At 37.1% G+C, this 13,597-nt stretch overlaps 1 protein-coding gene across 10 annotated transcripts in view; it reads left to right on the top strand.

Annotated features, from left to right (window-relative positions):
* The window catches only part of KIF21A (kinesin family member 21A), an 82,921-nt gene that overhangs the window by 20,832 nt on the left and 48,492 nt on the right, over positions 1-13,597 (top strand). For all 10 annotated transcript variants that reach the window (XM_026868541.1, XM_026868545.1, XM_026868544.1 and 7 more), the window contains exons 3-7: positions 516-698; positions 4,253-4,402; positions 5,100-5,234; positions 8,382-8,549; positions 10,337-10,452. In XM_026868541.1, the coding sequence (XP_026724342.1) occupies positions 516-698; positions 4,253-4,402; positions 5,100-5,234; positions 8,382-8,549; positions 10,337-10,452 (752 nt within the window). The remainder of the gene's footprint in view (positions 1-515; positions 699-4,252; positions 4,403-5,099; positions 5,235-8,381; positions 8,550-10,336; positions 10,453-13,597) is intronic.

Genomic DNA, 13,597 nt, shown 5'->3' with positions numbered 1-13,597 from the left:
GTCTTCTATAAGACTTCACATTTAATTAAGTTACTTTCCTAGTGAAAGTACAGCTCCAGTGCTGTCTGTAAATTGAGAACAATTCTACCCGAGATACTTAAACATTGTAATTGAGTCATTTGATCTACTTCAGTAAAGAATTGCAAATGCTGCTTCTACCTCCAAAATATATGCTTTAATTAACAGTCTCAGTTGAAAACATTAACTATTCTTTTGACCTCAGAGATGATAGCTCAAGGCTGATGTAAGCTGCTTAGAGGAAGTTTGTAGGGGAAAAGTTATGAAAGATTGACTTGGTCCCTGCCTTCTTGTATGTAATCTGTGGATAAATAGTAGAGTTTGTCCAACTTCTGCTATTTATCTACTTTTCAAAATGACCTGTTGTTGTGCATGTTAATACTGTAAAGATGACAGACTGACTTTGTAGTCACTATCTAGCACTAGTGTTCACAAACTGCATTTCTCTGAGTTGATACTATTAATGTGTTCTAGTGATGGTTCCTTTTTCAATTTAGACAGGTGCTGGCAAAACATACACCATGGGCACTGGATTTGATGTCAACATAACAGAAGAGGAACAAGGCATTATATCGCGTGCTGTTAAGCATCTTTTCAGATGTATTGAAGAAAAAAAACAAGCTGCTATTAAACAAGGAGTTCCACCTCCAGATTTTAAAGTGAATGCGCAGTTCTTAGAGGTAAATATGATCTGTGTTTGTGTGTGTAACTTCATGTATTTTTTTGGAAAGCCAATTAAACATTTTGTTTAGTTGCTACTTTTACATTCTTTTCCTGCAAGATGCTTTGAATTAACCTTTGAGATTTCAAAAGGAAATTTTATGGAGTTTGCTTCAGCTCCTCAATTTATGAAAAAGAGCTTTTTTATCTGATTCCAATTATTTTAGTAGTTTACAGTTCTATTTTGAAGTGTAGAAATAGTTATATTAGTCATTGTTTATCCCTTTCTGCAGCACACATTTTGTGGGCTCTGTTGCTCTTGCCTCTCCGTAGTTCTTTACAAAACCTTAAAGCAAGAAATGATGGAAAAAAAACTCAATTGTACTTTGTACCTTTGAATAGTGACTATGCTTTGCCTGCTTTTGTCTTTAGCTTTCAAAATCTGTTCAGGAGACTTGTTATACTCCTTTCACCAAAGAAGAAACCTAGCATAAAAATACTTATTTCTGTGATTCCCCAAAAGTTTACAGTTGAGTTCCTGTGTCATTGTTCCCTCTTTCATTAGACTCAGAAAACCTGTGCTGAGGAAAAACTGTTCCCTTTGTGTTTTCTGGTAGGCACAGCTACTGGTAAGAGAGGCCATAACATCTGTGATCTTTCCGACCTGCAGCAGCTGTTGGTTTAAGCCTTGCAGCTTTTTATGCTGTGTCTCCTGCCCATGGAACTATTTTTCAAATTGATTTGGCTGTAACATATTTACATTCACTACCAAGCTGCAAAATCTGGTACTTTAAGCATACAGAGAAGGTGACTTATTTAAGGAAGAACAGATGTAAATGTGTATTACTTTAGTTCAGTATTTGCAACTTTATTTTGGGGGGAAATCCCCCACTTTCATAGTATCCAGGAGAAAAGCTGTTGGGTTTATGACTGCTGAAGTAAGCTAGGTCCTTTAGTCATATGTTCCTATAATTGTTTTAAAGATTAACAAGCTGGTGTTAGTCTTGCAAATGGTATAGGTTTGTCACTGCTAACCTTAAGCAGAACTTTTTTGTTGTGCTGGTTAATGTCTGCCTAGAGAGAGTCCAGGTGTGAGCATGGGCTGTGGGAAAGCTGTACTATTCTGTTCTCCCTGTTTGAACATTAGAGAACTGCAGCTTCATTTCTGCTTAGCCAGCTGTAACAGTTGTAGTGTAAGGAGTAGTAAGCAGTAGTTTCTGAATTCCTTGTGTATTTTGATACAACATAACATGTGACTGAGAGTCCCAAAATACAGAGCAGTAATTGAATGTTACAGTGATAATAATAGTATGCAGAATTACAGCATATTTCAGATGAAATGTACATACTAAAACATGTCTTGTTTATCTAATTCAGAGAACAGTTAAATGATGTATATAATAGTTTCTCTCATCACTTTTCACAAAAAACATCACTTTTTTGGTAGACTTTTTTTTTTTTATTGTACTAAGGCTAAATCATAGCTTTCCCAGAAAGAGCTTTTTTTTTGATTAGCTACGTATTTTACACTACTTTTGTATCAAAGTATCCTTTTCTCCCTGTCTTATCTACCATTAGAGCTGGATTAAGTAAAGAGTAATTGAGTCATTGAACAAGTTGAAGCAAGGTTTTATTTTGGAATAACTTTGAAGTCTGACAGCTGGATAACTATTTGGAATAGTAACTTCTGTTTGCTACTTTCTTACTTTCTTCATGTTGCTGCAGTCTGCCTCTCAACTTCTTGCTTTCCTGTTAACTTTTCCAAAAGATAGGCATCTGAGTCTAATGCAATTGTAGGCGTATTATCAAGATCCTTTTTAAATTGTGGCACCAGTTTGTGTGCACTTAAAAAGGTAAAACATTAGTGAAAAGGCTCATACTTAGAATATTTATGCCTAATAATTACATATAATTACTTTTTAATATGTAAAGAATTAAAAGCATCATCTTTGCAAATGCTAAGCCTCTTCTCAGGGATAGATTTTTCACTTGTGAGAAGAGAAAATTTCTTGCTTTCAACATATGAAAAAGTACATTGGGTGAATACAGATCTGTTGTAGTGGTTTGTTGGCTCTTACCTAGGGACTTTGATCAGGAATTTAATCAGTGCGGCATAAACTCTGCGGAAGTGAATTTGTATAGCCCAGGGGCTCTCAGACTTTCCTTCACCACAGACCCCTTTTAAATAACCTTCTGTAGCCATGGACCACCAAGACTTAATTAAAGATTTAAAGCACTATACTGTATTAAATATTAATTTCAATTTTCTCATGAAGGATCTTCAAATTTGGAGAGAAGGGGAAATAAGATAATCTGTTAATGCACTCACTCTCGTTATAATATCTTCATTGCAATGATTCCTGCTTACTGTGGGGCAGACCAAATGTTTCTGGGCTGGACATTTCCCACCTCTGCTTTAAGCCTTTGTGGACCCCTGTGACAACATGACAACACTGCGGCCCCCCAGGGGTCTGTGGACCACAGGTTGAGAACCACTGGTATAACAGAATTGAAGACCCTGGAACTGTTCCAGTGTACATTGCCAGAGACCTGAGTCATGAGTCCCAGTGGGACTCTGCTTTTTCTGGTGGGGTTTTCTTGATGCTTGCCCTGATGTTTTCAATTGGATCTGAACACCTTTCCTAAGACTCAGCACATTCTTATGAAATTTTAATCCATCTCCTCTTAACACAATAACTGCATAGTAATTCTATATGTCTTTCCTGGTTCTGATATCATTTCCTGACCTAAAAGTCTGATGTGCTTAATGGTACTGAAAGACCACTAAATGTACATACACTTACCTTCAGAAGACCTGGTGAAACAGGCAGTAGACACTAAGCAGCCTGAAACATGTAATAAATAGTTTCTGTTACTCATGTGATGGTGCCTGAAAGTTGTGACTAAATCTGGGACAGCAAAGTGTAGGTACTGTATGGAAGAAAGTACAAAAACCATGCACAAGAGACCATGCCATAGTATTTTTGGCCTGCTGTGTGGTGTCTTCAATAAGCAGCTTGGACAAAACATATTCTATGTTAAATTCCTTCCAGGGCAGGAAGAGTTTATCTAAATTAAAGACATAGAATTATTAAAGTGTGAGAGAGGAGATGGGAAAAGGGGTGATGGCAAGGAGAGCATGTGGAAGAAGTTTGAAGTGTTTGGAGGAGGGTGCAGCCAACTGAATCAACAAAACAAAAGAAAAGCCCAAGGTCAAACCTGAAGACAGCAGGTGCCTGCTACAGAAACCACTGCTGCTGTTGTTCTGCTGCATCCAGTGCTTCCTCTTCCCTGGTCCCACCCAACAATTTTCTCCCAGATCTGACAATGTAGAAGAAGTTTCTGCTGCTTTTGGTGGCATAATTGTAAGATGTGCAGGTGACTTAATTTGCAGCTTCTCTGTCTGTGATCCTACTGTCCTTTTAAGTTTGAATGTTTCACAGCATCCTATTTTGAAAGCTTTGGCATCTTGATTTTTAAAACTTTCTCTGTGCCACACAGATTTGATAGTCTTTGGAAGAATTCCTTCATAAAGTAATATGGTTTTTGTCTTTTTTTTTTTTTATCTCCTCAGCTTTACAATGAAGAAATTCTTGATCTCTTTGATACCACACGTGATATTGATGCAAAGAATAAAAAATCAAATATTAAAATACATGAAGATTCAGCGGGGGGAATTTATACAGTGGGTGTTACAACCCGAACTGTGAATGGAGAATCGGAGGTGATAATTGAAAATAAATTACTCTGTAGCATATCAAGTAGATTCTAAAAAATGTTGTCTGTATGTTTTGATAAGCAGTTAAAAATAGAGGTTATGCTTGGTAACATATGCATCTTGGACAATTTCAGTGTAAAACTTAGCTGAAATTTTAATTTCCTTTTAGTTTCTGTAGCCTTAAATCTGATGAGTGATTTTTTTAAGTGCATACCACTTAATGCTAGAAACAGACTTTTTTCTCTACCAACAGAAATATTACTAGCAATTTTTGCATGTGTGTAAATCTGATCTTATATATGTTATTTTTCCTGTGACAGGAAAGCTTTGCATGGTGACTGATGTGAGGTAAACTGTTGTTCCTGTGCATTGCAAATCTGAATGCAAATGTTACCATATTATAGGGGGGTTTTGTACAAAAAGTAGAAAAATTGTACATTTTTGCCACAGGTGAATAGAAGACTGCTATGTTACTACCAGGGGATGGTAAAAAGAGGAGTACAAAGATTTAAGTGTTTTCTTTTGGAAACCACAGAAATACCTTTTAATTTGCTTATTTAAGAATCTTTGTTCTTTTCGGCATATTGGAACTGAAATAATAGGAAAGAGAAAAAGCTTATGTATCAATAAACTGATAAGCATTATAGGAACACTTTTTATTTAAACTGCAAATATTGCAATGTATTACTTGTCTGTTTTCTAGATGATGCAGTGCTTGAAGCTGGGGGCTTTGTCTCGAACCACTGCCAGCACTCAGATGAATGTTCAGAGCTCACGGTCACACGCTATCTTTACTATACACTTATGTCAAACCAGAGTGTGTCCTGCATTTAACACTGTACGTATCTCTGCTGTTATTAAACTTCACTTTAGTAACCATTTTTCAAAATGTGAATGTTGTTTTGGCAGTCATACTATTTGAATTGCACTATCGTAAAGATGCTAGTCGATGATTTTGCTAAGCATTATAATAATTAGATTTAATTTGTGCATGTGTAACCATCCTCTAGCCAGAGGCAACCATAAACTGCAGTCTCTTACATGAACTTGCCCATTCTTTTCTAGCATTTTCTTCAGTATTTTGTTGCGACATACAAAAGATAGTTAAAATGTAATTTGCCTTTAATTGGAAGAGTGTTTTTAAGTGTCTTAGTAGGTACTGGGTTTAAGCCTGCAGTCAGCTAACTGAAAATGCTTGGATATTCTAGATTAAGTGTTAATATCCAACAAGGAGCAAGTAGGAAAGCATTTGATTCTGAGGCTTAGTGTATGTCTTTTAAATAGATATATATTTGGGGCTCATATGTGTTAAGTCTGTGCACTTAACCTGAAATTTAAACTATGAATGTGCATGGAGCTTTTCCGTAGAAGATTTTTTCATGTGACTGTTTAGTTGTTAGTTGCTGTTGGTATATCTTGTAAAGGGGAGAGTTCAGAATAAATACATATTTTTGAAAACTGTAGTGGCTTTAAGGGGGACTTAATTTGATTATTCTAAAGCTGTTGATATTTTAAAAATTTTGGCGAACTCCTAAGTATCTGGCTAGCATTTTACACACAGATATCACATTTTTAAGTATGTGGAACAGTGAATTGAATTTGTAGTGGTTTTTGGGAGAGGGGAGTGCTCTTTGCCTTTTTTTTTTTTTTTTATTAACATTACAAATAATCATTTGCAGGCAAAATAAAGGTTGGTCCTGGTCCTTTGTGCTGTGTAGACCTGCTTTATATGCCTGTTAAAAACACTTCGTGCTTTCCATGCTGAAACTGTGGATCTGGTGGTGCAGGCAGCTGTCTCTCTTCTCACTCAGGAGGGACTGGTATCACACTTGAAGCCCAGACAGGGCACCTTGGTCACTGCGTGCTGACACTGTTTGCTTGGTGGTTTTGTTGAAAACTGCCCATGTAGCTGGGGAGTGAGAACTGGGAGTCTCCTTTCCTGCAGGCTGTCGGCACAGCAATGCACCTGTGCTGGTGCACTTGCAGCCTTCCTCACCAGGTGAGCCACCCACAAGACTATTGCCTGGTTCTGCCGGTTTTTTAACACAGACCTGTGTTAGAGGAATAAGTGGCTGTCTTCTGCCTTATGTCAGTCTGTGTTTTGTTTCTCCTTTTTTTTTTTGGGAGATAGGAGCAAGATAATTTGACTGTGTGGAGCTGGGCATTGCTAGATCTTTAATCTGTGAAGAAGGCATCTTCTTCTTTCCCTGTAGTGTTTAGGAGAGTAGAGGTTAGACCTGATGTTGGCCTCTGAACGCTTCTGGAATATAAATTAATACAAGTTATTATTGGATGACCATGAGAGATGCAGCTCGAGTTTCTGTAGACAACAGTTTTGGGAGACCTTTGTTACTAGGGCAACGCAGTTTCTCCTTCTCTGACAGCATTGGCTGTGTCCCCTCTGCAAAGCGGTTGCTGGTGCCCGGTGTGGGCAGGCAGCCAGGGCTGAAGTGCACAGACATGCTTTTCCTCACGCTGTGTTCACACCATCCATGCTGCTTGGAAGTTTCTGCATGTACATTTGAGTTACTAAATAAGTGAGAGTGAAAGGATCCATTAATTGTTACTTTGAGGGCTGGGAAAGAGTGTGGTCCACAGCAGTGTAAATGTCAAAATGAATGAGCTTAATTGATCAATAAATAATGATTTCTGTCTTGTGGAAGTGGCACAATTATTTTTCTCTTCTGAAACTGCTACAAAAGGAGATCACATAAGTTTGAGATGTTTAACTGTCATGAGAGCAGTTTGGTCTGCAGAGACATGCATTATCCATTGCAGTTGTGAAGGGAGCTGTGGGCTAGCTGACCAAGGTCATAGAGATCATTGCCACAGAATGAGATTTGTTTTAAAGAAAAACCAGAACAGTCTATGCTTACTGTGACAGAAATTCCTACTAAGGCCTGTAGATCGGGCTGTATGAATGTTGTAAATCCGGTATACACTCAATATATGCCTGTTATGTGCTGCCACAAGTATGTAGAAACTGCCCTATGATTGGTGTCTTACCAGGGAGGTCAAGAACTGAGTGATATAAAGTTTTTTCTCATCCAGTATTGCTTTCCTGACCAGTCTAACTACTTAAACTTTTACTAAGTTACTTAAAATAAAATGAAACTCCACAATAATATGGTACATCTACACTAATTGACAGAAAAAAACCCTTGGTATTATCTAATGGAAAAAGGACAGCTTTGCTTTTGTGCTTTGGGATGTGAAGTGGGAAGAGGCTGAGGCTGGAGTACCTGCCCGTAGTGCTGTGCGTTTCTGGGCAGGCTCCCTGTGCTGACAGACGTGTGTCAGATGCCAGTCATTACAGTGTATGTGAGAGAGGGGAGAAAGGAACCTCCTCTTTCTTCCTTGTTCTGTTTGCTGTCCTTATTTTCTGGTCAGGTCAGAAGTGCTGGTGGAATACTGGCTGCTAGGAAAACTGGCTTAAAAACATTTCTTAAAAAAAAGTTGAAGAATCATGCCACAGGGAAGCTGGTGACAGGGATGAGAGAGTTATAAAACAAAAATATCTTTCAGTTATTTGGCAGATTTATGAACTAAGTGGGTCTGGTAATTGTTTTGGGGGGAGGTAATAATACAATCAGGGTGGCCTTTTAAAATCAGTTTCCTTTGACAGTGGATTTAAGACTTTTATTCCAGGAGAGGTACAAATTTTGTTGCACACCTTGCTGAAGACTTGTATATTTTAATATGTATCCCTCTGTTCCTTTGTCAAGACATAATTGTAGCTCATACTTAAAGTAGTTGGCATTCACATGCATCCAGAGCTGGGTCTTCAAGAATCATATGTTAGTACATGTGATTAAAACTGAGAAAGCTTTTGAGAGAGACTGTTCTTGTTATAAGAGAATGAATAAATAAGGAGTTGAACATGACAAATAGGTAGTCTCATAAAAAATTGTTGATTGAACATTGTAGTAGACAAATGTTAATGTGAAAGATCTTACTGAGCTTTATGGATGGTTCTTTATTGCAGGATAATGCTACCGATAACAGGATAATATCTGAATCTTCTGAGATGAATGAATTTGAAACGCTTACTGCCAAGTTCCATTTTGTTGATCTAGCAGGATCTGAACGGTTAAAGAGAACAGGAGCTACAGGAGAAAGGGCAAAAGAAGGCATTTCCATCAACTGTGGACTAGTAAGACTATACACCTTGTTTCCCTAGGCTGTTGGTATTATCTTCTCTTCCTTTTTGGATCACTTGTTTTTAGTAATCAATAAAGTAGAAATGCATCGTGTGCAGAACAAAAACTCTGTAGTATGAGATGTAACAGTATATATTGATTCTTACTGGGTTCTGGCTTGCTAACATTTTCTTGGTTGTACTAGACCCCAACTAGTAAATTATAGTACTTATAACTCTTGTGAAATATAGTTACTCTAACTTTTCAAAGATATTGTAGTTCCTTTCACTTTTTTTATTTTTAGTTTTTATTCTGTCAAGACCCAAACAATTGGAGAACATTACACATAGTTAGCAAGGAGTACAGACATGTAAAACATGGACAATGAATAAGCTTAATTGATCAGTAAATGTTTGTTCTTTGTTATAATTATGAAACGTAATGTAAAACAAACTTAGAAAAAACACTTCTAAGTAGAAATACAATTTAAAATTTATAGCATCATTTCACTTTTTTGTCTGTGTACTGGCTCTCTATGTAGTTTTATAAATTAACTGTACTAAATGTTTTACTTTTACTTCACTACACTGAAAAGTAGAGCTGGTGATTATCTATGGAGATTGGAGTTTCATACCTTAGTTTTGAGATACATGGCTGTGTGGAGGCTCTGTGCAGTTCTTTTTTTAAAGATGTAAAAGCACGTGTTTATATGTGAAAACATGTCTTTCCCTGGTCTAATGTGTAGTACCAGAGAGATACTCTGCAACTAGAACTTTCTTAGTGATTCTCTTGCCATCATGACGGTGGTTATATTCTGTAGTTATTCTGGTTATATTATGTGGAAGAGAAAGGGAATTCAGTTTAATTTCATCATTGTTCTAAGCACAAAGCCAGCAGAAATGTAGGGGTTTAAATAACATGTATCCTTAATAAATAGGATACAGAATGCACGAAGGTGAAAATCAGTGTGATCACAGTAATATGATCACAAAACTCATTTACAGTGAATTCCAGCTCTTAGCTTTGGGAAACAGATTGAGAGTGATTTAAAGACTTCAAAGCAGTCACAGAATGTGTGGTGTATACGCAGTTCTTCAACTGCTGGATGCAGTAAGATCCTTTTCAAGACTTAAGAACTGACTGTACAGGGTGCCATCTAGAGGAATGTTCTTTAATTTGTCATATGACTGAAGTATGTGCAGTTGCACATTAAAAATAATTTTACAGCTAAATGTTAGGTTTATAAACATAAATTAGAGCCTTTTAGCAATGAAATAGGATAGCTATGGACTATATAATTTCAGGCCTTAAATGTTTAAATCTTCATCAGACATTCCTTATTTCATATTTGTAGACATAGTAAATTGGTTTTTTTATATGAATGCTCCATATTTTACTCTAAATCTAGCATAAAGAAGATTGATGAAATTAATTTTAAAAATAATAGCTACTGCTAGAAGTGGAGATCAGCTTTAATAATCATCGAAAGTAATTATTTGTTACATGAAGTAGTTAAAACTTGTGACTGACACGAGGTATCAATAGACACTGCACACAAATTGTACTAAGCACTTAGCTCTTGCAGATACCAGACTCCAAGTCATCTGATTCACTGTTGGTAGCAAAAAAGTTTATAGATGTCTACAGCAAAATGTAAAAATTACAGAAATAAATTTGATGTTAACTTTATCGAGTATATTCACCTTTTCGCAGTATGCAGACTCCAATTTATAGCTGTTTAAAAAATAAAACTACTCTGGAACTGATTCTAATGTGTGTTACATGATTTGGTGTTTTATAGCTGGCACTTGGCAACGTAATAAGTGCACTGGGGGATAAAAGTAAGAAGGCAACTCATGTACCATACAGAGATTCAAAGCTTACAAGGCTACTTCAAGACTCTCTTGGGGGAAACAGGTATGAAAACTAGAACACTTTATGTATTTCATTGTCAATGAGCATGAATGAGTACATAATCTCCAGAAAGTAGAATAAACATTAAACAGTGATAAAAATAACCACTTTTTTTGTTGGAAGGAGGTTCCAAAGATAAATTACTGTCATGATAGAAAACGCTGGCAATGCAGGGAGAAGATTTTAAAGAGGATTTCTGCATTGTTCTTATCAGTGCTATTGTAGCCTTACTAAACATGAGGCTTGGAGTTACTTGGAGTACCATATCCAGGAGAAGTCCTTTCTGTGAAAACATCTTTAGATTGTATGTAGCATAAATAGGTAACTTTGTTACTGTGTAATAGACTTATTAACTACAGCACAGTTTAAAACTGTGATGAGTTGATGAGTTTCTCCTTCAGAGTTTTTCTGGTTAGGTTTGTTTTTTTTAATGGCACTTCATTATTTGCTCTGATTGCCATGCATAGGAGCTTGGAGTCAGCTTACGACAGACCTTACCTTTTTGTAAAGGTTGTATATCTTGGGGTCTGGTGCATCTATCCTGTTGTCTGATGTTGGATTAGAGTCTAATAAAAACTAACCAGTGTATCACCAGAATTGTTTGTATGATCCTGTTCTGTATATCTACTGCACATACAGGCAAGAGAGGCTTTGGCTTCTGGAAGCTTTGTCTAAGCAAACATTAAAAAATTTATTAAAATAATACAAATTTTGTATTTGTAACATTAATGTATTGAGATACAAAAGGGAGGATAGCTGAGTGTGTTTTAGCAAGGTAGCACTCTTATTCCTCTATTTAATATGGCTGAAGACTATTTTTAGGAGGGCAGGAAGCTTTCTTGCCATGTCACAAAGGAATTGGGGAAGTGGCAGAGAATTTTTAAATTGTTGCTCTGCTCTTCAGAGAAATAACTTTAGTGACACCTTGAAGCACTGTGGTGTAAGCAAAAGCAGAGCCAGAAAAAACAAGTAGAATAAAGGCTAGAATTTTCAAAAGTGCTTGAGGGAGGAAGAGCTCAAGACTTATGAAAAAACCAAGAGCGTAGCTCTTCTATGCTATGTTACTTTCTGGAAGTAACTGCAAATAGCATTTCTTGACTAAATTTTATATTAAATACACTAGCTAATGAGAATTTTTTCCAACCTATTCCTGGAATTGCGCTTTTGTTGAAATACTCTTTTTGACTCTCAATTATTTTCCCATTTTACAGCTCCACTTCTCCCCCTTCTGTTCTTCAGGAGAAATTGCATACTTCTGTGTACAATGTACAGCTAGCAAATGCTGTCCCAGAGCATTTTCAAGGATATTCAGATATATTCTTTGTCTGCTCTGATAGACATTAAATTTGTGGACAGTTCCACCCACCTATTTTTATTTATGTGATATACATGCTGAGACATGTCAAATTAGCAGTTTGCTGTTAAGGAAGTGTTATATGTATTAATACAGTTTGAATAATTTCTTGTCTGTGCTTTGGCAACTAAAAAGTGTGGGAAAGCTAAATTTTAATAAAGAGTTTTTCTTCTGGGAAATCAGATTATTAGATTTCTATTAGCCTGTTCTGTAGCCTTACAAATTCCACTCCAGTTGTTATAGTCCACATAGTTTCTCTTTTGCAAATACTTAAAGATTTACTAGCAGTGATTCAGGTTAGATTGCAGTGAGTCTGATGTTAATGATGATGAAAGCAGTGTATCATTACTATTCTCACCATAATCCTGATTTTAAATATAATGTTGTAAAAGTTCTGAAACTTAATTTAAATATTAATGTTTCTTGAATTATTCCAGTAAGAGTATGGAGTATTAATAGGTTTTGAAAGGATTTTTATAATGTATAATATGAAAAATGAAAACTTTCATAAATTCTGGGATGGGGGGAGCAGTTTAAAGAAGTGGTAAAATAAAGGGTGTAGCACAGGTGTTTTTTTTTAAAAAAAAAACCCCTAGTACACTTTACAATTCAGACAGGAAAGTGGAGTTCAAGTTGTTCAGTTTCCAAGACAGACACCTAGCAACTAGTCTTCTAAGGTTTGGAAAAGTAATTGCATTCTTAACTGAAAGCACAAGTAGTCCTGAAGTCAATTAAAAATTTATTCTTAATCTCACATTGTTATCTTGAGGACTAAAACAGTTTGGAGAACTGACACAAAAGTACACAAGAGATCTGAGAAAGAATTGCTGAAACTAAATCTTTCTTGTATCCTCAGGCTAGTTATGCTTTCCAGTTTAGTTTCCCAATGTGTGTGGTGAAGGTAATAGTTTGCCTCACAAAGAGATGTAGGGATTAATTTGTCTCAGTCTGAAATTATAGAAAGTGAAGATCAGAATCCAGTCTACCTAATGCAGATATTGCTTCATTGCCCTGGAGACAGTGCATGTTTCTTAACGCAACCCTCTAAGCTCTAACATACAACAGAGAAGCAGATTCCTCTGTGGCCTGGAGGGGAGTACTCAGTCCATCAAATGTAGCTGTTTTCCCCTATCTGTCGAAAATTTAGGCCATGTAGGCACCTTGAGAGTATGGTCTACAGCTTCAACTCTGGTTCTGCCCCCTCTAGGCCATTCTTATCTGAAATGAGTGAAATGAGTGTGCTCTAGGGAACAAGAGAAGGGACCTTTCACACAGAATCACAGAATCATCTAGGTTGGAAAGGACCCTGGAGATCTAGTCCAACCGTTCGGCTAGCACAGTTCCCACCTACAGCATATCCTTAAGCTCTAAATCGACCCTACTCTTGAACACCTCCAGGGATGGGGACTCCACCACCTCCCTGGGCAGCCCATTCCAACACCTAACAACCCCTTCTGTAAAGAAATGCTTCCTAATAACTAGTCTCAACTTTCCCTGGTGCAACTTGAGGCTATTCCCTCTTGTCCTGTCACTTTCTACTAGGCTAAAGAGGCTCATCCCCAGCTCTCTGCAGCTTCCTTTCAGGTAGTTGTAGAGGGTGTTAAGGTCTCCCCTCAGCCTCCTCTTCTCCAGACTAAACACCCCCAGTTCCCTTAGCTGTTCCTCATAGGACATGTGTTCCAGACCCTTGACCAGCTTTGTAGCCCTTCTCTGGACATGTTTGGGTAACTCTATGTCCTTTTTGTAGTGAGGGGCCCAAAACTGAACACAGGAATCGAGGGGCGGCCTCACCAG

The sequence above is a fragment of the Athene cunicularia genome (genome assembly GCF_003259725.1).
Source record: "Athene cunicularia isolate RWA chromosome 1 unlocalized genomic scaffold, athCun1 chr1_part2, whole genome shotgun sequence".
NCBI lineage: Eukaryota > Metazoa > Chordata > Aves > Strigiformes > Strigidae > Athene > Athene cunicularia.
This window is presented reverse-complemented; position numbering and strand designations above follow the sequence as displayed.